Here is a 23,925-nt window from a genome sequence, read left to right on the forward strand (position 1 = left end):
ATATCAAACACAATTGTTACATTTGGGTAATGAATCAATCAAATAATAATAATACAAACAAATCTGTTCACATTGTCAATATAGCAATAACACACTTGAGACTGTGCTGCTGTATACTGTTGTCGGCCCCACTGTTCTAATTAAAAAGCATTACTTCAAATGTTAATCCTTACAACTATTCATTCTATTTTATACTTTCTCATTAGCATTTTCACTGCAATATCCATTAAATGATTTAAGTGCTTCTCTGTATACAAATATGGAGCTACAATTCTCACAGGAAATGATACATGCACAGACATGAAATGATACATGCACACACATGAATTGAATGAAACAATAATACATTCTTACCTGCGTAGGGGAGAGTGAAAAACCACACAAACACATGATGTTGCTCTCATTTGTGTAATGAATGAGAAGCAGGTGTGCATTCCCCCACTAAGTAGTTTTCTTGCAAGGCAAGTATAATCGAGCACTTATTCATGGATCACTTCTCAGACCCAAGCAACAGAAAACAGCATAAATGTAAACAAAGCATTTGAAAATAATAATATACTTCTTATACATTAAATAACAATAGAAAACAACTTATATATACACAAATCACCCGAAAATAATAATATACTAATAATAATAAACGATACTTAATAATAATATACTTTCATGAGTACTACACATACATATATCTATATTTCCAAAGATTTAACAAAAGAAGAGAATAAAATACACACACACAAGAGTCAAATGCAAAGAATGAGAGAATGGTCACTTAAGTGACGTTAAGAAATACACACACACACACACACACACACACACACACACACACACACACACACACACACACACACACACACACACACACACACACACACATGCACACAAGTATGAGGGGTGGAAGTAACAAAAATCAATAAATGAATGTGTAACCGATTAAATGAATATGTAACCGATTAAAATGCATTCAATAAATGAATGTGTAACCGATTAAATGAATGTGTAACCGATTAAAATGCAATCAATAAATGAATGTGTAACCAGCTGACACATTGAAATAATAATAATAAAATAAAAAAAAATAAAGTAATAAAGAGTAATAAACTAAAATCAAGACTCAAAAATCTGTCAATAAATAAATACAGGCAGGACAAACATGACCAACATGAACAATTTACTCAAACTCATATTCTTCTGTTAGACGTTGATTTAACTGTTATGTATGAACCTAACATCCCAGCCAGAAATGCCCCCCCCCCCCAAAAAAAGAATGCCCCTAACGTGCCCCTTGTAGCTAGGGGTGGGACGATATATCGATGCAATGTAATAAGATCGATTCATATCGATACTCTTATTTTGAAAATCCTGTGGCGAGTCTCATATCCGCCCAAGAACAACAGCAGTAGCTCCGTGTGTGTAGACCAGTGGCGGCTCTACCACTAGGGGCGCTAGGGCGCCGACCCACCTGCTGGCCAGCTGCTGTTAAATTAGAGAAGAAGACAATAAAACTTTTTCGTTTTTCTGTTTTATAGCCCTATAAATAATATAAACATGTTTAAAATTAATAATATTTACTCATTTTAAGTATGTTTGTATTTCCAATGCACAATATAACGTTATTATCTAAATTAAAAAAACATCGTTTTCCAGAGCAGGAAGTGACATCACGTTTTTTTTATTTTTTTTATTTTTTCGTATTTCTCGGCCCGGGCTATACGCGATAGCGCTCTGAGTGCGCGTCACAGTTTGATCGCTGTCTCCGTCACAGCCAATCAGTGCATACGGCGTTGTGCGTTGAAATATGACTATTATGTTGGAATCCGAGCGCGATTTGAAGCGGTCTAGCCAGCAGCGTGAACTTCCGTGAAGAATTTCCATAGCCGCATTTCGCGGAGACGCTCTCTGATTGGCCGACGCCAGTATTTTTTTCCATGGCAGAATTTCACAGAGACGATCTCTGATTGGCCGAATCCAATTTCTAATGTTCCAATTCTAGCTTCTAGCTTGGTTCCTAGGTTGGTCTAGGACTGTTGTTTGTCTTAGAGCGTGCCGTGCCGTGACTGCAAGTTCTTTAGACTGTTAAGCTTAGGCACTCTTTCAAAGTTGGTTAAGGTTAGAGTTTGTCTTAGAGCATGGCGATAGAACGCCAGGTAGTTTGCAGTCTGTTCAAGCGGAAATGGACAAAGGAATGTACTTGTTGAGTGTTGTGCTAACGAGCTCAGCTGAGCTAACACTTGGCTAACAAGCTATATGGCGGATTATACACGTTTATCAAGCTCTCCTGCCCTGGACGTTTCAACTAAACAGTGAGTCTCTCTCTCTCTCTCTCTCTCTCTCTCTCTCTCTCTCTCTCTCTCTCTCTCTCTCTCTCTCTGTGCTTAACGTTAACGTTTGTAAATAGTTTTTTTTAGGAGCAGTACTGTTAGGCTACTGCTGTGCTGGCCATTCATGAAGCGAGACATTGCTGATTGTTTATTTATTTTATAACACAAGACTATGACTACCAACTGCCTAGCCAGCCGTGTATCAATCTTGGATGCAATAATAACGTTACTTACCACACTGACTGTGTCGATGGCTCATTGATTTAACTACTGCAGCTCTCTCGGATTGAAAATACGTGGATTATGGCTTGTTCAATATCGTCTATGTTTGAATGAATGAATGAATGAGAACTTTATTAACAGATTGCAGAATGGGTACAATACAGTACGGCTCAATACACACAATTGTTAAGGGGATGCAGACCAGAGAAAGACGTTTGTCTTGTTTACATCAGGGTCCCAGATTTTCGATTCATATCGATAGTTTAATAGCTAGCCTTGGCTCGTTTAACAATATGCAAAATATGTGTACAGCCCTGTACTCATACTGAAGTTATTCTTGGTATATAATAGGTCTGATTGTGTAACGAATCGATTCCACGTCGCGCTGTGTGTGAGAGAGAGAAGGAGAGAGGGAGAGATCTGCCTGTGTTTGGAGACGGGCGAGTTTTGTTTCTAACTTTTCTATTTATATTGTGTTTCAAGTTGTGAATTAGAGTCTAGACTATACTTTATTTGACTGGTTGTGTGTTGTTGTAGTAACAGCTGAGCGACTCGTTCATAAGAGCCGATTCATTGCCGTGAGCGTGAGTCGAATCGCTCACGTCTTGCCATGAGTCTTGCGTGGTACAGTACTGTACTGTACAAAATATTTGGTATTTGGTATAGCGCCCCTAGTGGCGAAGTACCCAGCGGCCGCCACTGGTGTAGACGTTACAGCATAGCATTCTCCTTTCTGTGTGTGTGCGCGCGTCTTTGGAAAGACCAGATGAGGTCAGAGGAGTTTGATGTTTAAATGTTATTTAAACATAAACAATATAATACATAATAAATGTAGGCCTATACATGATCATGCAACATCAACAAATTGTTGTAGGAACGGTTTGGGAGAGGGAGGTAGGAGGGGTTTTAGGTTGTGAGTTTTGAGTTCCAAAAAATGGAGCTTAAAGTTTAAAGCTCAATATATCAAAACGTGGCACTTTACAGTGAACAGGAGGTCTATTTGTATTAAAAACAATAGATTGATTTTCCTTTAAATGTCTGGAAGAGCTCAAAAATACAAATGTCAAATGATATTTTCGTTACCTTTTTTTAGTTGATCTAAATGTTACTGATTGTGTTAAATGGGCATATGATATCATCTCATATCGATTGCAGGCACCTGAATCTAATCTAATCGTATTGTATCGTGAGAGACTTTGTGATATCGGCAAATATCGTATCGTTGTCCAAAGAATCGATATCGTATCGTATCATGATGAAACTGGTGATTCCCACCCCTACTTGTAGCATGCACGGCACAACCTTGCGGATCAATTGTACTGTTCGCTAGGCCCCAATTAAAGTGTAAGCTGATGTAATGGTAGCGGCATGTAATTGTTCAGGGGCAGAAAAAAAAAGGAGACATTTTGACGAGCAATCAAGATTCCTGGGGAAATGCGGCATATTGTGTTTTTTCGTCTCAGTGCACAGGACCAGTCGATGAGGTGGAAAAAACCCAGCGCCTCTCTCTCAATCTGTCGACAGACTCTGCCTCATACCTCATTCTGTTTCTTTCTTTCTTTCTTTTCTGTAATGGAGGTTTCGTTTCTGGTCACAAGCTTCTCTTAACTTTTAGGCTACCATACCACCGCTCTGTTCATAACAAGGACAGGAGGTATTAGGTGTGTTTGGAATATGACAGACAGTAAAATCCATCTGTAATTACATCCGTGGTGGCTTCCACCTCTACACATTTGAAAGTAAAATGAGGCAAGATTGTTCATTTTCTGCTGTACAAAAATCCATGCAAACTGAGAAAAGGTCATTAAATGTTTAGAGCAGTGGAATATAATATAATTGCAGGTGCAGAGTGTTAGCAAATATTATGCAAGTGTGTGTGTGTGTTTGCGTGTGTGTGTGTGTGTGTGTGTGCGTGCGTGTGTGTCTGTGTGTGTGAGTGCGTGTGCGTGTGTGTCTGTGTGTGTGTGTGCGTGTGTGTGTGCGTGTGTGTGCGTGTGTGTGCGTGCGTGTGTGTCTGTGTGTGTGAGTGCGTGTGCGTGTGTCTGTGTGTGTCTGTGTGTGTGTGTGTGAGTGTGTGTGTGTGTGTGCATGTGTGTCTGTGTGTGCGTGTGTGTGTGTGTGCGTGCGTGTGTGTGTGTGTGTGTGTGTGCCCATGCATGTGTGTATATTTGAAAGAGAAATTGAGACTCAGAAAGCACTGGAAGGGTTTTGTCCCTGATCCCCATTTGGGAAATAATGACAAACGGTGTGTGAATCCTCATCAGTAACATATCGTCAGATGACATTTTGATACCTTGATATAATAATTACCGTAAAAACAAATGATACCATTGCCGAAACAATTGGTAGCCTAAATATAGGGATGTCCGATATTATCGGCCGACCGATATTATCGGCCGATATCGGCAGTAAAATGTGATATCGGAAAATATCGGTATCTGTTTAAAAAAAGAAAAAAACAATAACAATATTTGTTATATATATATGCAATGAAATTATTAGTTACCTGAAATTATTCAGTTTTTTGGGGGGGAAACCCAAACGGCATATATCGGTATCAGTTGATATCGGTTGATATCGGTATCGGAAATTAAGAGTTGGACAATATCGGAATATCGGTATCGGTAAAAAAGCCAATATCGAGCATCCCTACCTAAATATCATGATAAAACCCCATTCCCCCATAAACCCTGTTGCAAAAGTGACCATATATGTTGAATATTATTGAATGTATTAGTTATATCCTCCTGTGTTCTCTCTCCTCCCCCCCCTCTCCCCCACAGAGCACCGGCCCGCCCTTCACCCCGTCGCCCACAGAGGGCCAGTCGGCCGGCCTGGTGTCCAACTCTCCCGTCCTCTCCGGCAGCTACAGCAGTGGCATCTCGTCCCTCAGCCGCTGTAGCGTCTCCGACTCGGGCACGGAGCTGCCCGCCTGCAGCGACCACCCCTTGCTCCCCCCGCCCCCCGCCTCCTGCATGCCAAACTCCGTCTCCGGTGGCGGCGGCGGCGGCTCGGACGAACCCGTCCGCCGGGAGAACAAGACGCCGCCGCCGTACAGCGTGTACGAGAGGAACAACCCCCGCCGGCCCGTGCCCCTCCCACACAGCCTCTCCATCGCCCCCCCCCCGCAGGTGGACCCGCCGGCCCTGCCGCCCAAGCCCCACCAGCTGCGTACGGGGAGCCTGAAGCTGATGGAGCCGGCCTCCTCGGACCCCCGAGTGCCAAGACCCAGGCCTCTGCCCAGGAAGGTCTCTCAGCTATAGGTTCTGCCGGGTCTGGGGGCCAGAGATATAGGGTATAGGGGTGGGGGGGGGGGGGGGGAGGGGGGTTGGAAGACACACACTGGCGCGTTTTGCACTTTTTTTACTGGACACTCTCGGTTGGTTTTCTTCAGTTCGGCATTGGGCCGGCCCAGTTACCCACGATGACAGACTGACAGATGGATGGACAAGACTGAAGATTGACTGAAGTTGCGACGGTCTCTCTTTGCTTTTGTAATTTACCCAGAGGGCATTGCATTGACTTCATCATTCCGCACTTTTTTTAGCTCTAGTATTTACACACACACACACACACACACACACACACACACACACACACACACACACACACAACACGCGCGCACACACGCACACGCGCACACACACACACACACACACACACACACCGTAGGTCACCATGGTCAAATGCTACAGTACACATGTTTACTGGAACATTCTAAAGAAAAAAGAAAAAGGAAAAAAGAAAATACATTTTTGATAGATGTAATAATCCCAATATGTATATTGGTATATATATTTAAATATATATATATATATATATATATATATATATATATATATATATATATATATATAAGAAGTGTTTTTGCCTTACGTATTGGAAACAGAGTCTTTTATCCGTGAGTCTTGCACGTTTTTAAGTACTCCGTACTTTTCTATACTGTATGGCTAAAAAGGTGCTAGAGGTGTCGCGTACGCATTAGAGTATAGTGTAGTAGACCAGGGTGTGTTCCTGTGTGCATATCCACAATGGAAATGAAGAGTGAAAACGAATATTATGTTTAAATGATGTGATAGAAAATCTATATGACGCTCAAGTTTCACACATATTAGAGTTGCTCTTACACCTGGGTTGTAAAAGTATTACTGAAGTAATAACTGCTCCCAGCGTTTCTCACAACCTTAGAATATCACCACCTGTGCTCAGAAACAAAAAGTGAAAGAAATTAAATGTAAATTAAAAGATTCTACCTATTTTAACCAAATTACCCCCCCCCCCCCCCCCCCCCCCCCCCCAAAGCACAACCAAATATTTTTGGATTAATGTTTCTAGCTTCAGAAAGTGTGCATAGGAGATCCGTTTTAGCACAGTTCTCATCGCTAGAACCGAAACATAGATGGACATCAAATCGAAAACTATCAAATGATTGGCCTTCTGCGCAGTAGTTTGATCATTACAGAGGTACCTTTTTAAGCACAGTCCTAAATGGCGGTCTTGTTGCATATTTCCCCCTCAAAGCAGGTGTTACTCAAAAAACAAGTTCTAACTGGAGAGGTCTTCAGTGGAAAGCGCTCCACTCGACCAGTGCCTCTCGGTGGCATGGTTCATAATTGCCCTCTTATCATTCCCTCTAGTCAAGGGGAGGTTTTTGAAAAAAATCTAAGTGTGTCCTTAGACAGTCTAATTCTATATGACCTTTTTTTCCCCCACGTGGTGGCAGGGAAGCCTTGTTTAGACATTGATGTTACGTTGAGAGTGGTGACTGAGAACACACCCTATCCCTCCTGCATGAAGCGTAGACGTCACCAGGTATTGTGCCAAAGGAGAACGTGAGCGGTATTATGCTGTAAAGGAACAAAACCTTTCAGACCTGGAACCTGGGAAACAAGACATTTGGGAGAGAGTTCGGCTGGAAAGAGACAAAAGAGCTTTTGATCGCCCACAAAAACAAGTAGATGTGTTTTTTCAACGGCGATTATCATACCGTCAAGCGTTCTGGGGAAAAAACTATGACCTGTGTATTTTATCGAGTAGAGGTGACATTAGACAAAGCACAACAAATAGATTTTGATCGTCTGTATTATCACGACCAGTACTGTTATTAAGCACTCGCTCTATATGACACAGCGGTCATTTTAATAGAATTGAGGTTCACATCTTAACCAAGGGGTTCTTTTTTTTGTATCCACTTTTTCTCCTTATTTTTAAATTTTTCTCCCATCCCAATTTCATGTATCCAATTCTTCCCTCCCCTGTCTTGAACGTTGCTAGACTATGCCTCCCACTGGTTGGCTGTAGTGCGGATAGAAGCCTTGAATCATGTGTCCCCTCCGGTACACGAGGAGGCAGCCTGTCGCATCTTTTCACCAGATAGCGCTCAGCGGCGAGGAGTAACACGTGGGAGGCTCACGCTGCCCCCGATACTTCCTGTTTCTGCTGTACAGGCGTCACCCAACCGACCTGTAGGAGTCGCTGTCCACAACGTCCAATCCCCACCCACCGGCTTTCCCACCCTCTAACACTGCCAATTGTGTTAGTATGACGGCCGGCCAAGCCGGAAGCAACGCAGAGAGCTGGGCTCGATACCAGCATCTCCTGCGTTAGTGGCGAGCGCCTTGCCCACTGCGCCACCCAGCCGCCCTTTAACTAAGGGGTTCTTCAAAAGTATTTTTTTTCTCCTACCTGTCTGGGACCCAAATTCGATTTTTAGTTTGTCGCCTTAGGAACCAAGCTCATGAAAACATGCTATACTCTCATCAAGTAGGGACTTGCTCGCCGGATGAAGGCTGACGACCCATTTTGGGGTTGCGACCTGCAGTTGTAAGAAACCACCATCTTAAGACTGGCAGTAGCGACTTTACAAAAACCATGAGGGCTGCCTGCCACTCTTATCGGGAAAACATTTTAGAGAAATTTTTTTTCAGATGAATCACTGTTGTCAAAAATATTTGTACAGTCGGGTATGAAATAAAATCTTTGTTAGATTTTTGGAGGTGTCTTGTCAGTTGGCTGCACTATAAAACGGGCACCTGTTTCAACAGTATTTTACTGTGGGCAGTGAAGTGAGTATTCAAATAACAGATGCAGATAGGACACCGTTTTTTGTAAAAAAAAATAAAAGAACATTTCTTTAGTAGAAAATATTGATCACACTTTTTAATTCCGTGCGACATATTTTCTGAAAATTAACTTCAGTATTTGTATGTTTCACTTTTGTACGGTTCATTTCTCTTTTTAATTTGTTGTGAATTATTTTGGGCGGTGGGGATTAAATATTCACATTAATCATTGAGAAATTGTAAATTATATTATGAGATTGTTGTAAGTAATGCCAAATATAGTACCTTTGTGTATGACGATTAATGTAAATATGGTGTTTTTAACAAAATGTAGCTATAACAAATTTACAGCTTTGAATGTTGAAACAGCAAATTATTATTATAAATGTTCAAGATTTTATGTTTTTGTGAGTGTAGAAAAATATAAAAATGTCATGCATAACTACACCTAACACATTTACAAGTTCAATAAACTGCCCTATGTAATAAAAATGATTTGATCAATAGTGTAATGATTCAGCCATGAGATTTCCTATGCGTTTGTGAATTGTGACTTCTGCATGTTGGGACCATACATTTGTACCACTTAACCCCTAGATTAGCTCTATTTACCAAAAGTCACATTCAGATGCTCCTTGTGTAAACATCACCAACAGTGGTGTTCGTGTCTGTGGGACCTGTTTTCAATGTTTACTAAAAGAGAAATGATACAACTAATATTTTTAGAGACTCAGGCCCCGGTTTAGACGGAAACGCTAGCAGGTGAATCCGCAAAAATATTTTTTCGGATGTGCCTTTCGTTTATACGGAAACGGCGTTTTTACGGGGTGAAACCGCAAAAAAGTGAGACTACCTTCCAGGGTGGAATTCCTAGAAACGCAAAACCTTTGCGCTCTCGTCTAAACTGTCAAACCGTATAAATCTGTTAAAACGATGACGAAAGGGTTGTCACGGCTCTGGTCGCGCGTACTGCTTACGTCACAGGTAGCAGGTATGCGCCAGTAGCCGAGACGTAAACAAAGCAAGTATGTCTGACTATATCAACGGAGATCACTTGAAGGCTACATTGGCAGTACTTTTAAATACACAAGAATCTGTCCCGCGGCTATCACAACTATTATGACTGGACCCACTGTCTGTGAGTGACTCTGCTTTGGTCCAATCACATTCCCCACCCACACTCTGCGAATCAGAGGCAGAGTAGGGCGGGTCTTCACAGCACGTCATGTGACATATGCGCCAATCGTGTGACAGTGGGGCTCCGTTGTCTCGAGTCGTTACAGCCTCGTCTAGACGGAGAATTCCACCCCAAAACGCTCGTCTAAACGCAAAATTAAAAGTGAAACCGCAAGACGACTTTTGCGGTTTCTGTTCAGACTTCCATCCCAAAACGCTCGTCTAAACGTAGCCTCATTGGACACATTTTATGTGAAGAACATGGGAATAACTAGTGCTGTCAGGCGATTAAAATAATTAATCTAATTAATTACAGGAGTTGTAATTAATTAATCTAATTAATCGCATTTTAATCGCATAACCATTTTAGGCCTGATATTCTTATTTTTTTTCATCCACTTTTTCTCCTCTTGTTTTTCTGTGTTTTTCTCCCATCCCAATTTAGTCGTTGTGCCAATTCCCCCCTCCCCTTCCTGGCTGTTGCTCGCATGTGCCCCCCACTGGTCGGTCTAGGGAGCTCTGAAGTCTATCAGATGCTTCCTCCGAGACATAGGAGACAGCCAGCAGCATATTTTCACCTGCCAGCGCGGACTCTCATTGGTGAGGTGTAACGTGTGGGAGGTCACACTACCCTCACCGTCTCCCTCCCTCGCTGTGCAGGCGCCCTGACCGACCTGTAGGAGTCGCTGTTTACAACGACCAGAATACCACCCCACCGGCTTCCCTCCCACTGACTAAACTGACAGCACTAGAAAGAGCACATTTTCATTGAGTGCACACTGTGCCCCCCGCCCTACACATTTATATTAATGTGGTGAAAACAAGTAAATATCGTAAAATAAATCAACAAAAAGGTTCACTGTGTACCTATACCTCCACCTTGTTTCATTTATAAGATAAACCTGATTTATGCCATTCATGTCTTAATTATATATTTCTTTCTCGCTTTTTTTTTTACAGACATTACATTTATTTTTTTATCACAAAAAAACAAATAGCAAGTGTATTGATAAATGTGATCTAGCAGAGGTAAATGGCTAATATTAACCATGTATGTTGTCTATATTTATTTTTACATTGTTATGGCTTTATTGTTTTAAAATCACAATGTTGTGGGTTCACCAGACCCGCAAACATTGGGTGAGTAACAAAAATGCACCACACAAAGGTTAAAGTCGGGTCCAATGAGATTGTTTCATGGGAGTTCTTCTGAACTGCTTTACTGCAAAAAGGAAACCTTTTCTTTTTTATCTACTTTTTCTCCCCATTTTTCTATTTTTCTCCCGTCCCAATTTTTTCGTATTATCCAATTCTTCCCTCCCCTGTCTCGAACGTTGCTAGACCATGCCTCCCACTGGTCGGCTGCAATGTGGACCCACCGGCTTTCCCACCCCCTAATACTGCCAATTGTATTAGTATGAACGACCAGCCAAGCCGGAAGCAACGCCGAGAGCCGGGCTCGAACCCAGCATCTCCTGCGTTAGTGGCGAGCGCCTTGCCCACTGCGCCACTTAGCCGCCCCCAAAGGAAACCTTTTCTAAACAACTTGTTTTTTCAACAAAAGCAACTTCATATTCACAGTTCGCGAGAGCAGTTAACCCTGTCCTTGCTTCAAAACAAATCCATGCGAGGAGCTGGGTGGGAACAAATCAAAGTACAGCATCTCCTTTGCAACAGGGTTTATGAGGGAATGGGGTTTTATCATGAGATTTAGGCTACCAATTGTTTTCGGCAATGGTCTCATTTGTTTACTGTAATTATATCAAGGTATCACAATTAATCTGATGATGATATGTTACTGATGAGAATTCTACATTTTAATTCAACATCTCTTCAAGTGCGAGCCTTGATCAGGGCCTTTCCTGAACTGGTTAGTTTTAATGTAAAGTGTGGCCTGGAGACAGTCTGTCCCCCCTGACTTGGGGGGGTTATGGGGGCCAGGGCTGCCTGAATAGCTGCTGGTCGACGGCGCTCAGTGGCCAGAGATAGTTGCCAGGTGATGAGCCTGGAGACGTCACAATATTCGATAACGTTGTAAGCTTTTATCTGGGTCAAAGTCGATGGGCTGAGAGTTCTTCCCCCCCCCCCCCCCCCCCGCCAACAGAGTTAGATGGCCGCCTCAAGGTCGACATTCGTGAGATAAACAACATCGGTCAGTAGACAGGACAGAGAGGAGCGCTGGCTCTCCATCCTCTAGCTGATTTCTCTTGATGGGTGTGTTTCCCCCAAAAATAAGCATGGCCAAGTGTCCAGATTTACCAGTCTGGTGTATGCAGTCAGCCAAGTAATATAGAAATATCTAAATGGAGCCAGTGCCTTGTGCTACAGAATGTCACAGTCTTATAAATTGGAAATCTCCTTTCTAAAGAGCATGTGCCATATAAACCTCTGAAGTAGTCCATTGTACCACTCTTACAGTACATGCTTGATTTTCTTGCTTTTGTTTTCTCTTGTTATGAAAGTCATTGTTTATTGTGCAAAAAGAAAAATCAACCTGCATGTTGGACTTGACAGTATTGGCTTCTTCTTGTTTAATTTAGGAGACAGTGAAATGTCCCTTAACTCATTGAGAGCCACACCCTTTTCCCATCTTTACTCAATGGCGCCAGCATTATTGACCATTTTAGCGATGTTTGCAGACTAGGGGTGTAACGGTACACAGAAGCCACGGTCCTGTACGTACCTCGGTATTGGGGTCACGGTTCGGTACGAGTTCGGTACAACAGAAAAAAAATATTTATAATAATTATTATTAATATAATTTTCATTTTCTTTTCTTTTTTTTATATAATTTTTTATTATATAGGGTAACAATTGTACAAATCAAGGCCCTTGGCCCCTCTCTTGGTCTGTGTTTTTCTTACTTTAGGGTAAAGGTGTAAAAAATTCAGGTGGCAAGTTCGCACATGAGCCTGAAGCCATGTATAAAGCCAGTTGTTGCACAGACAAGGTTATCGTCTGTGGCTGGCGTGCAGAATGTGAAGCTGTTACCCTAACAGGTATAATGCGCTTTCATGTAGCACGCTACGACTGGTGTCATGGCTCTGCTTTGTTGTTGCATCGTATCAGGGGTGAGGGGTCATAAGGGGTGGGCTAATAAATCCCCCCCCCCCCTTTACTGATTGGCCAAGAGGTGGGACCTCCTCCCTGTCGGCTGAGGGGCAGCGCGTCACAGTGAGGGGGAAGGGGGGGGTTCCCTGGTTCCACTCCATGTTAGGATGGGTGGGTCACAGGATTTCCCCCCGGCCATGGGATACGTCACTGGGCGTGTTTTCCTATTGGCCAGGAGACATCCGTGAGGTTACAGGCTCTGTGCTGCAGACCGCTGTCTTTGTCAAAGTTGGATGATGCGATGCATTTGAAAACTGTTCGTTTTCTGCTCTGCTCTCTATTACAGTGTGTATTGGGCCGTTGGTCACTTGGCCCAATTATTATTGCATGTATCTTTTTCAATTGTTACTCACGTAGAGGTCTCTCTGGGGGAACTTCTGTCTTCCCCTCTTTTTTTTTTTTTGATCCACTTTTTCTCCCATTTTCTATATTTTCTCCCATCCCAATTTCGTACATTTCGTTGGGGAGGTGGAGCATGAGCGCATGCGATGGTACCCGAAAGATGGTGAACTATGCCTGGGCAGGGCGAAGCCAGAGGAAACTCTGGTGGAGGTCCGTAGCGGTCCTGACATGCAAATCGGTCGTCCGACCTGGGTATAGGGGCGAAAGACTAATCGAACCATCTAGTAGCTGGTTCCCTCCGAAGTTTCCCTCAGGATAGCATGGTCTCATTTGTTTACGGTAATTATATCAAGGTATCACAATTAATCTGACGATGATATATTACTGATGAGAATTCTACATTTTAATTCAACATCTCTTCAAGTGCGAGCCTTGATCAGGGCCTTTCCTGAACTGGTTAGTTTTAATGTAAAGTGTGGCCTGGAGACAGTCTGTCCCTGACTTGGGGGGGGGGGTTATGGGGGCCAGGGCTGCCTGAATAGCTGCTGGTCGACGGCGCTCAGTGGCCAGAGATAGTTGCCAGGTGATGAGCCTGGAGACGTCACAATATTCGATAACGTTGTAAGCTTTTATCTGGGTCAAAGTCGATGGGCTGAGAGTTCTTCTCCCCCCCCCCCCCCCCCAACAGAGTTAGATGGCTGCCTCAAGGTCGGCATTCGTGAGATAAACAACATCGGTCAGTAGACAGGACAGAGAGGAGCGCTGGCTCTCCATCCTCTAGCTGATTTCTCTTGATGGGTGTGTTTCCCCCAAAAATAAGCATGGCCAAGTGTCCAGAGTTACCAGTCTGGTGTATGCAGTCAGCCAAGTAATATAGAAATATCTAAATGGAGCCAGTGCCTTGTGCTACAGAATGTCACAGTCTTATTAATTGGTAATCCACTTTCTAAAGAGCATGTGCCATATAAACCTCTGAAGTAGTCCATTGTACCACTCTTACAGTACATGCTTGATTTTCTTGCTTTTGTTTTCTCTTGTTATGAAAGTCATTGTTTATTGTGGAAAAAGAAAAATCAACCTGCATGTTGGACTTGACAGTATTGGCTTCTTCTTGTTTAATTTAGGAGACAGTGAAATGTCCCTTAACTCATTGAGAGCCACGCCCTTTTCCCATCTTTACTCAATGGTGCCAGCAGTATTGACCATTTTAGCGATGTTTGCAGACTAGGGGTGTAACGGTAGACAGAAGCCACGGTTCGGTACGTACCTCGGTATTGGGGTCACGGTTCGGTACGAGTTCGGTACAACAGAAAAGAAATATTTATAATAATTATTATTAATATAATTCTTTTTATTTAAATTTTTTAATTTTTTTATTATATATGGTAACAATTGTACAAATCAAGGCCCTTGGCCCCTCTCTTGGTCTGTGTTTTTCGTACTTTAGGGTAAAGGTGTAAAAGATTCAGGTGGCAAGTTCGCACATGAGCCTGAGCCTATGTTGATGGGGAGGGAGGAGCAGATGTAGCCCTTTACTAGCTTCTCAAAGCACTTCATGGCTATGGAGGTGAGAGCTACAGGGCGGTAGTCGTTGAGGCAAGCAGGCTTGGATTTTTTGGGTACAGGGATAATAGTGGACTTCTTCAGGCAGGTGGGGATGACAGCCTGTTCTAAGGACAGGTTAAATATGTCAGTGAATACTGGGGCCAGTTGGTCGGCACAGACTTTTAGGACGCGGCCGGGGATGCCGTCCGGACCTGCTGCCTTCCTGATATTCACTTTTTTAAAGGTCCGCCTCACCTCATGCTCTGTTACCCTGAACACTGCGCCTCCATCAGCAGCCGACCCCCCCCCCCCCCATTGCCGAGGCTTGTGAGCTGGTGTTGTTATTACCAGCATCAAACCTCGCATAGAAGGTATTGAGGTCTGGTTGTCTGTAAATTGTACCTAAAATTGTACCTCATCCCATTTCTGCTTTGCACTAGATAGTACTGTACATTAGTACACTGCATAGTATTGTGTATTGTATATTATATGGTAACTCAGAACATTGTACATATGTCTATACCGAACACTGTGACCTCATTTTCTTCTTCTAAATTCATGCTATATTATGTTATTATGTTATTTGATACTATCTTGTCTAGCACAGTCTCTGGAGCGTAACAGTAAGAAGCATTTTGTATGAAAGTATTCTGTACTTCTGTATGACAACTATTAAAGAACTTGAACTTGAACTTGAACCTGAAGCCATGTATAAAGCCAGTTGTTGCACAGACAAGGTTATCGTCTGTGGCTGGCGTGCAGAATGTGAAGCTGTTACCCTAACAGGTATAATGCGCTTTCATGTAGCATGCTACGACTGATGTCATGGCTCTGCTTTGTTGTTGCATCGTATCAGGGGTGAGGGGTCATAAGGGGTGGGCTAATAAATCCTTCCCTCCCCTTTACTGATTGGCCGGGAGGTTGGACCGCCTGCCTGTCGTCACAGTGAGGGGGAAGGGGGGGGTTCCCTGGTTCCACTCCATGTTAGGATGGGTGGGTCACAGGATTTCCCCCCGGCCATGGGATACGTCACTGGGCACGTTTTCCTATTGGCCAGGAGACATCCGTGAGGTTACAGGCTCTGTGCTGCAGACCGCTGTCTTTGTCAAAGTTGGATGATGCGATGCATTCTGCTCTCTATTACAGTGTGTATTGAGCCGTTGGTCACTTGGCCCAATTATTATTGCATGTATCTTTTTCAATTGTTACTCACGTAGAGGTCTCTCTGGGGGAACTTCTGTCTTCCCCTCTTATGTGAGGAGCAGAATTGACAGGGTTGCCTTCAGACGCGTCATATAAGGCCTGTGTCTGTGTCTTATTGACCGGCTTCCTGCTGCTCGTCCCAGACAGCATGGAGGGAACGTTGTCTGGTGTTTCTTATTAGAATTCACCATTGATGTGTTTCGGGTTCTTGACATGCATATAGTGCTGGCCCTGGATGCTTCCAATGTGGAACCACGTTATGGGCCGGCGCGCCTTGGTTGCCCAATTCATAGAAACAGCATTTTTTTATGCGGGCGACTGGGAAGGAGATTTTTTATCTCTACCGAGTGCCAGTGCACTAGGTTAGACTCGATGACGGAGTAGATCAATACATTGGTGGAGGGGTCTCACGTCACGCCCCTGAGGTGGGCCACCAGGAGCAGCGCTTTCACGTACTGTCCATCTTGGTGGCGCCCTCTGTGATGTTTTTATTTTATTATTTTTTTTATTATCTTTTTCCCCCTCCTTCTTTTTCCGATTGTTCTCCCATCCCATGCTTTCCTCCGACGCATGTGCAGCCAACCGGCAGCCAGCCTGGCAGCGCATATTCTCACCGGGAGAGTGTAACGTGTGGAAGGTCGCACTACCTCTCTCCAGATCCTACCCTTGCTGAGCAGGCGCCCCGACCGAACTGTAGGGGTCGCTGTCCACAACGCCCAGGACCCACCCACGGCTCCCCTCCCCCTAACTCAGCCAAACGAGTTAGTATAGCGATCAGCCCGAGCCAAGGCAATGCTGACTCTCCGGGAGTCGAGACCGCAGCCTCTTGCATTGGTGACGAGCACAATCTCCGCTACGCCACCTGACCGCCCCCCTCTGTGATGTTTTAGATCGACACGCGTACCTACCCCCCTCTTAGGACTGGGGATGGCGGCGTGACTAGGACACGAGACTGGTTCTGGTTGCACCGGACCAGGTCAGTTAACCCGTTGTCCGCCGGGGCGCAGATCTGCTGTTCTGGTACCCCGAAGGACTTTGTGCTTTTCCGGGGGGAAATGCCGGGTCGGTCCGGGCTTCGCAGGGATTGATGTTGTGGATGTGTGTGTCATATGTATGCCACTATGAGTTGCCCATAACAGTGACGTGCTTGGTCCATACTGTGTTGTACCTTGCGCTGTGTTAGGGGGCCTGGTCCTTCTCCATTTGTTTCACCCCTCCCTCCCCCTGCTGGGCGGGGATGGGAGGGGGCTGTCGGGGTGGTTGTTGTCAACCCCTCTAGGCATCCCTGTGTAGGTCCCGGTCCGCCAGGCCCAGGTCCGGACTCGTTCTCGTCGATCTGTTGGCCTGGGTTAACCCTTTGAAAACTGAAACACTTGTACTGCTTGTATAGCCTGTGTATACGCACAGTTGTTTCTAAAGTTTTCTTGGTGGGTTAAGGGAACAACCGCTTCCTGTTAAACTAAACATAGGGAGGTGGTTGGTTCTCCGGTGTGTTGGTAGCAGAGTCGACTCTCGGATTGAGGCCGGGCTTGACCCCGTCTGCCCGAGAGTATGCCCCCGCATCTTTCATGACGTCTGCCAATTGTGTCGGCCTCTCCTTTGAACCTCGACCCCGCTGGAGGGGTCGGGTTTGTTGAGGTCATAACATGGTGCACAGCATACCGAACACCCCTTCCGCCGGGTACTGTTCTCACAGTGGACCCCTTAGGCGCCTGTCTAGTCCACAGTGCTCCAGGCACAGGTCGAGTTCTGGCCTGTTGCCTGGATTGAGGGATCGACCCCCTTGGGGGTTGTCTCCCCGGCACGCCGTCTGGCCCCACAGTATTGTGGGGGGGTAGCCTCTTGGGGCTTACGGCCATGCCGACCTGGACACGCCTGATCTCGTCAGATCTCGGAAACTAAGCAGGTTCGGCCCTGGTTAGTTCTTGGATGGGAGACCCCCTGGGAATACCAGGTGCAGTAAGCTAGAGTGCTTCAGAGCGGCGTGCCAAAGGGGGGAAGGGCCTACTCTTGATTTGGGCCCTGTCCGATACGCTGGCGATGTGGGGGGTGGTGTCACCAGTGACCGTCTGGTGGAGTCCCGATGCTACGGCATCGTTGACCTCACCGGCCCACTTTTTCGGGGGGTCCTGGCCCTCAGGTTGTTCCTAGGGCTGGGTCCTCCTCCGCGCTCCGCTGCTACGGCCTTGCCACGGGGTTGGGTTCTTGACCTTCGACCCTGTGATGTTGCGGACTGTGACGGGGGTGTTTTGCTTCCCGTCCGTTCCCTGGTGGCATGTGGGATGCGCGCCTGAGTGGTCGCGGGTCCTTCTGTGTGAAGGTAAGTCCCACGGTCTGCTCACCCTGTGCGTTTTGAGGTGCTAAACCCTCTTCGCACAGTCAGATCCGATTCCCTCCCGTCCTCCTCTAGGGGGTCCAGGGGGCTCGGGGTCCTCCCCGGTTCTGATGGTTGTGGGGGGCCTCAGCAGGTACATCTGTCGAGCTTCCGCTCTGCTCAGCTCCTGTGTTCCACTACGAGCAGAGCGTAAGCTATACGATATATAACATACGGTTATTCTATAACCATAGTTATATGAGTATAGCGAGCGCTCTGCTCGGACTCACTGAGGGCCCCGTGGTCTTCGCCTTCGGTGGTGAAAGACTTGGGAAGGAGCTGATGGTGTGGCCATGACCCCGCTTATGTAGAGGAGCGGATGTGGGTGTGGCCAGGTGGATGGGTGTGTGCATGTGGAGAAAATTATTCATTATTAGACTGGATAAAGGGATAGTTCCACTACGAGCAGAGCGCTCGCTGTACTCATATAACTATGGTTATAGAATAACCGTATGTTATCTTTTCTTGCATTCTCTCTTGTTGTTTGATAGTGGCTATCAGGATCTCCTGTACTTCTGTGCTCCATTCTTCTACCTCTGCTGTTCTTTCTTCTATCGCTTCTATGTCTTTTCCTTGCTTCTGTATCTTTTTGTTAACTGTCTCGGTCTCGTATTCACTTCTTCTCTGAGCTCATCCTGTCCTTGCTTCAATTCTTCCCTGAGCTTCTCGATATTCCATTGTATGTCACGCATTGCTTCTAGCCCAACCTGTGTGTTAGCCTGGTTCGCCTCTATATTGGCTTTCATGCTAGCTTGGATACTAGCCTGTAGCTGCTCTGCCCAGCTGGGTATCCCTGCGCTGTCGGCTAGCGTCTCGCTAGCTTGATTCGCCTGTTGCCTCATCTCCTCGTGTTGGTTTCTTTTCATCTGTGTATTTTCTTTATCTGGGGCCGTTTTTCTCTCACTCATCCTCGTGTTCATTGTTTCTTCCTTGTTTAGTCCTTGAATCTTCACTTTTTATTTAGTTTTGAATCGCTTTCCTTCCTTTTTTGGTATTTATTGACCGGGAGCTCTTTCCTGTGGCTTCCTACCTGTTCATCGCAAACCGGAAGTCCCGGTTGAAAGTTTTCATGATAGCATATGATTAAAGGGACAGTTCCAATAGAGCAGAGCGCTCGCTATACTCATATAACTAGGGTTATAGGATAACCTTTGTTCTATGTGTGTGTGAGTTTGTGTGTGTGTCTCTGGGTGTGTGTGTGGGTGTCTGTGTGTCTCGGTGTGTGTGTGTGTGTGTGTGTGTGTGTGTGTGTGTGTGTGTGTGTGTGTGTGTGTGTGTGTGTGTGTGTGTGTGTGTGTGTGTGTGTGTGTGTGTGTGTGTGTGTGTGTGTGTGTGTGTGTGAAGACGCCTCAGTCTAGTATTTCAACAAAGGTCATCCTGTCACACCCTAATCAACTGGTTTTGACCTCCCAGTGGGGGCTCTCTCTGGGGAACTTGTATTTTGAGTGAACTTTTGTTTACATTATCATGCTAGTTTCCTGACTGAATTAATCTTCCAGCCGTGGGGAGGCTAGCTCAGGTCTCCGTGGAGACAGATGGCTCAATCCACATCCTTGTCTGGGCTGTTCTGCTCTTACTTAGTAATATGATTATGCTATAATAATTTGTGCTGTTATTGTCTAGTAGACTATCAAAAATACACCTGTTTTGGTTGTTTTGATGACTATTCTCTCCACGCTGATTCGTCTGCTGCTGTAACTCTCCCATGCACTCCTGGTGTAGTGGTTAACACTGTCGCCTCACAGCAAGAAGGTCCAGGGTTTGATTCCCGCTTGGGGACCAGGTTTCCATGATGCCAGGTACCCAGGTGGGGTATCTCCCCGGCTTTCTGTGTGGAGTTTGCATGTTCTCCCCGTGCTCGCAAGGGTTTCCCCCCCGATAAGATAAACCCATTGGAAAAACATGCACAACAGATCGCTAACGCTTTGGCGTCCTTGACGAAGACGGGCAGGAGCACTTGGATTGGTCCCCGGGGAGCGGCTCACGTTGACGCCCTATCTGCTCCCGGCTGCCCATGGAGGGAAGGACAACGGGATGGGAAAAGTGCAGAGACATTTCATCTGCGACTCAGTGCATGTGTGTGTGTGTGTTCCTGTGGGTCGCCCATCTCGCGTGTGTGTATTAACTGCATTGTGACATGGAAATTGAAAAGATAAAGACTTCTAGTCTAACAATTATTATAACCAATGAAACAAAAGGAATGAATGAGCAATGTCATCTCATTGGTGTAGTTTGGCTCATTTGAGTTGTCATTCTAAAGTGGAGCGTCCCCACAGGGCTGGAGTGAAGGAGCTAGCTTGAAAAGTGTTTTCTCCTTGGACTAGCGGCGGCGGGGTGACACCGTTTCTGAAACTGCAATCTGCTAGTGTCGATTATGCTCCTTCAACACGCTAAAGGAATGGATCATGGGTTCTGCAAAACCTACAGAATTTGTTTCCCCTGGCCATGTGTCTGCAAATACTGGGTGAGTCAAACAATTATTTTCTCATCTGTATAAGCTTTGTAATAGGGAGGTGTAGTCTGACGTCACTTTAGTTACCGCGTGGTCCACCCGTATAGGGATTTATCATTGGGAAAATGTATTATCAGCTATTGTAATAATTCTGCCTCGTGAACATTGGCAAGCTTTCCATTTTTGCACAAAATGAGTTCCCTTCTATCACTAACATTATTGTTTAAGCATTTTGGTTGAAATAAAGTGAGTTAAAAGCAGGGGCGGATTTAGGATTATAGGAGATCCGGGGCTTAGCCCAGATAGGTGCCCAGCCTTTTTTTTTTTTTTTTTTTTTTTTTTTTGCAGGCAAGGGGTGGTTTGGAAGGGGTCAGGCATGACCCCCTCCACTGCAGATTTCTTTTGAATTTAATTAACCTGTACGTGCAATTTCCTGCAATATAGAGCCTTCAATCTTGACCAATAAAGCTGCTCTTTTCACTATAAAACTCAGTTAACTCAGTAGTTATGGTTAGATTTATATATTGGGGGGGGATATATCATATTTTTCATATGATCAAAAAGTGGTGGAGCAAGAGCATACCTTTGCTCCCCCAAGTTCAATAGTGGGAGAGCAGAGATGCTCCGAATGCTCTTATGGCCAGGCGTCTATGATTCACTGATACAAAGTAAAATAGTGCAGTGCAATAAAATAGTTAGTAAAATAGAATAAAATAATGCAATAGTGCATTGCAATAAAATAGTTATCATCGTATTTCTTCGGGAGGCCGGTAAGGAGTGCATTACAGTAGTCGAGTTGGCTTGAAATAAAGGCATGGATCTGGTTTTCAGCGTCCTTTTGATTTATAAATGGCCGTACTTTAGCTATGTTTCTAAGGTGGAAGAATTAAGTTTTTGTCAACTTGTTGATTGTGATTTAAAGCTTAGGTCTGAGTCTACCATGACACCAAGACTTAACTCACTCAAATACAGTTAGCAGCTGGATAGACCACAGATGGAAATTAGCTTCTGCTAAATCTGGTGCAAACATATTTTCATGTAACAATGATGAATTGTCAAAAAAAAAAAAAAAATTAAATAGATTCGGGGCTTTTCAGAAAACATTCGGGGCTTGAGCCCAAGTAGCCACCCCCTAGACCCGCCCCTGCTGAGGATGCTTAGGCAAAAGACGGTGATCTATTAGATAGGCAATTTCCGTATGGCAAGTGACAACCTGTATAAGAACGATGCAATTTTCTTTTATTATTATTATTATTATTATTATTATTATTATTATTATTATTATTATTATTATTATTATTATTATTATTATTATTTTCTTTTTTCTCTTTTTGTCTACTTTATTTTTCATTTAGGTATTGTGTGGTTATATACGTAGTCATGTATTGTATGTATATTTGTATGTATGTATGTATGTATGTATGTATGTATGTATGTATGTATGTATGTATGTATGTATGTATGTATGTATGTATGTATATAATGTTGTTGAACCTTAAAAAAAACAATAAAAACAATTTAAATAATAATAGACAGAGTTTCTAAGAAGAGAGTTATACATTATATACATTTGAGAGTATTTACATTTGAGGGGGAAGACACTGTACATCGGAGGCGGTTGGGTAGATGGGGTGGGGGGCGGGGGGGTAAACACTACTGGACTACTGGAACACTATGCCTATACATATCTGTAACATGCTTGAACAATTAAAAAAAAACTGTTAAAATCTGCCTCAAAGAACACCCACAGCTAAATTCATTAACACATTAAGGACCATCCACGAGTTAACTCGTGTTTCGATTCCACCCGTTGTGGACCAGATTAACTCGTGGCAAGTTGTTATTGTTTTATTCCATATTAATAACGGTATTAACGTCCCCGATCGACTTGCAGGATCTACCCGCATATTTGATTTCCGAAACATGCAATACCGGCCAGATCCTCTTAGGGGCGCCATCGCTCCACTGCAGTATCATTGAGGCCGAATGGGATTTTTTTTTTATTATTGTCTAGGGGCGTTTCATATGAGCCTGGATCCCAGCCGAACATCCTCCATCTTTGATCACGTTACGGAACGCAGATTTCAGCCTGGAATAATGGGATTTATGATCAGCCAATGGACATATCGAACTACCGGATGCCGATGAATAATGACGAAATGCTGCCGGCGATCACATGGCCTGACGGTAGGATACTATTCACCCAAATTACAGCCGGATTGGACATTGTTGTAACACGCAAGCGATCGATCAGTGAATGTGGCTACTTGAACGCACACTGTATTGCTAATCAATAATACTGATCGGCGTCCCCCGCCGCCCCCATTTCATCCATAGATGCTCTGTAATAGTCCGGATGCTAAGCAGTTTGTTTTATTTCATTCGTATATATACAACAGAAATGGCCTTTGATATAACATGACTAGCCTTTAGCCTCATATCTAGCTTCCCAGAAAAAAGACGAGACGAAAACTGCGATAAAGCTTATATTCACGATGCTATAAAATGACAACCAACCGATGGATTTTTATTTTCTTTAAGCCATTATGAAGGCACGGTTTATGCACTCAAGTGACAATGAGAAAGGACAGATAGCAATACTATAAAGTATATATATAGCTGTTAGAAAGTACATCGGTTTGTTGACAAACCCTGGTCGTCCAGAACCATATTACACTGCAAACCGTGGTCGCCAATGTGTTAACGGTGTGTACTGTATATGCATTTCAGCTTTATTCTGTTTTATATGTGTATTTTTGTTAAAATGTGTATTGTGATGAATTGTATTTTATGTAGGCCTATTTGATGTATGTTATGTGTGATAACCTTTTTTATCACTTTAGGTTGATGCCCTTTTTAACATCTTGGCCGCCAGGGACTACAGATGACATCTAGCCTTCTGGCTAATTCTGGCGTATTTACATTTTTAATGTAGATTAATATGCACTGTCCCTTTTGCAAATAAACTTAAAGCGTCCCTTCTGTAGTGTGGTAGTGAAAGGGTTAACCCTTTGTAGTGTGGTAGTGAAAGTGTTAACCCTTTGTAGTGTGGTAGTGAAAGGGTTAACCTTTTGTAGTGTGGTAGTGAAAGTGTTAACCCTTTGTAGTGTGGTAGTG

General features: G+C 44.2%; 1 protein-coding gene across 1 annotated transcript in view; it reads left to right on the plus strand.

The window, feature by feature from the left end:
- dock4b (dedicator of cytokinesis 4b) overlaps positions 1 to 5,806 on the plus strand; it is a gene marked incomplete at its 3' end in the record, with an annotated part of 397,129 nt that extends 391,323 nt beyond the window's left edge. The window contains 1 exon segment of the mRNA XM_084331105.1: positions 5,327 to 5,806. Within this exon segment, the coding sequence (XP_084187231.1) occupies positions 5,327 to 5,806 (480 nt within the window).
- Between the last annotated feature and the right edge of the window lie 18,119 nt (positions 5,807 to 23,925).

This window comes from Notolepis coatsorum, assembly GCF_963971535.1.
Source record: "Notolepis coatsorum genome assembly, chromosome: 15".
Classification (NCBI taxonomy): Eukaryota; Metazoa; Chordata; class Actinopteri; order Aulopiformes; family Paralepididae; genus Notolepis; species Notolepis coatsorum.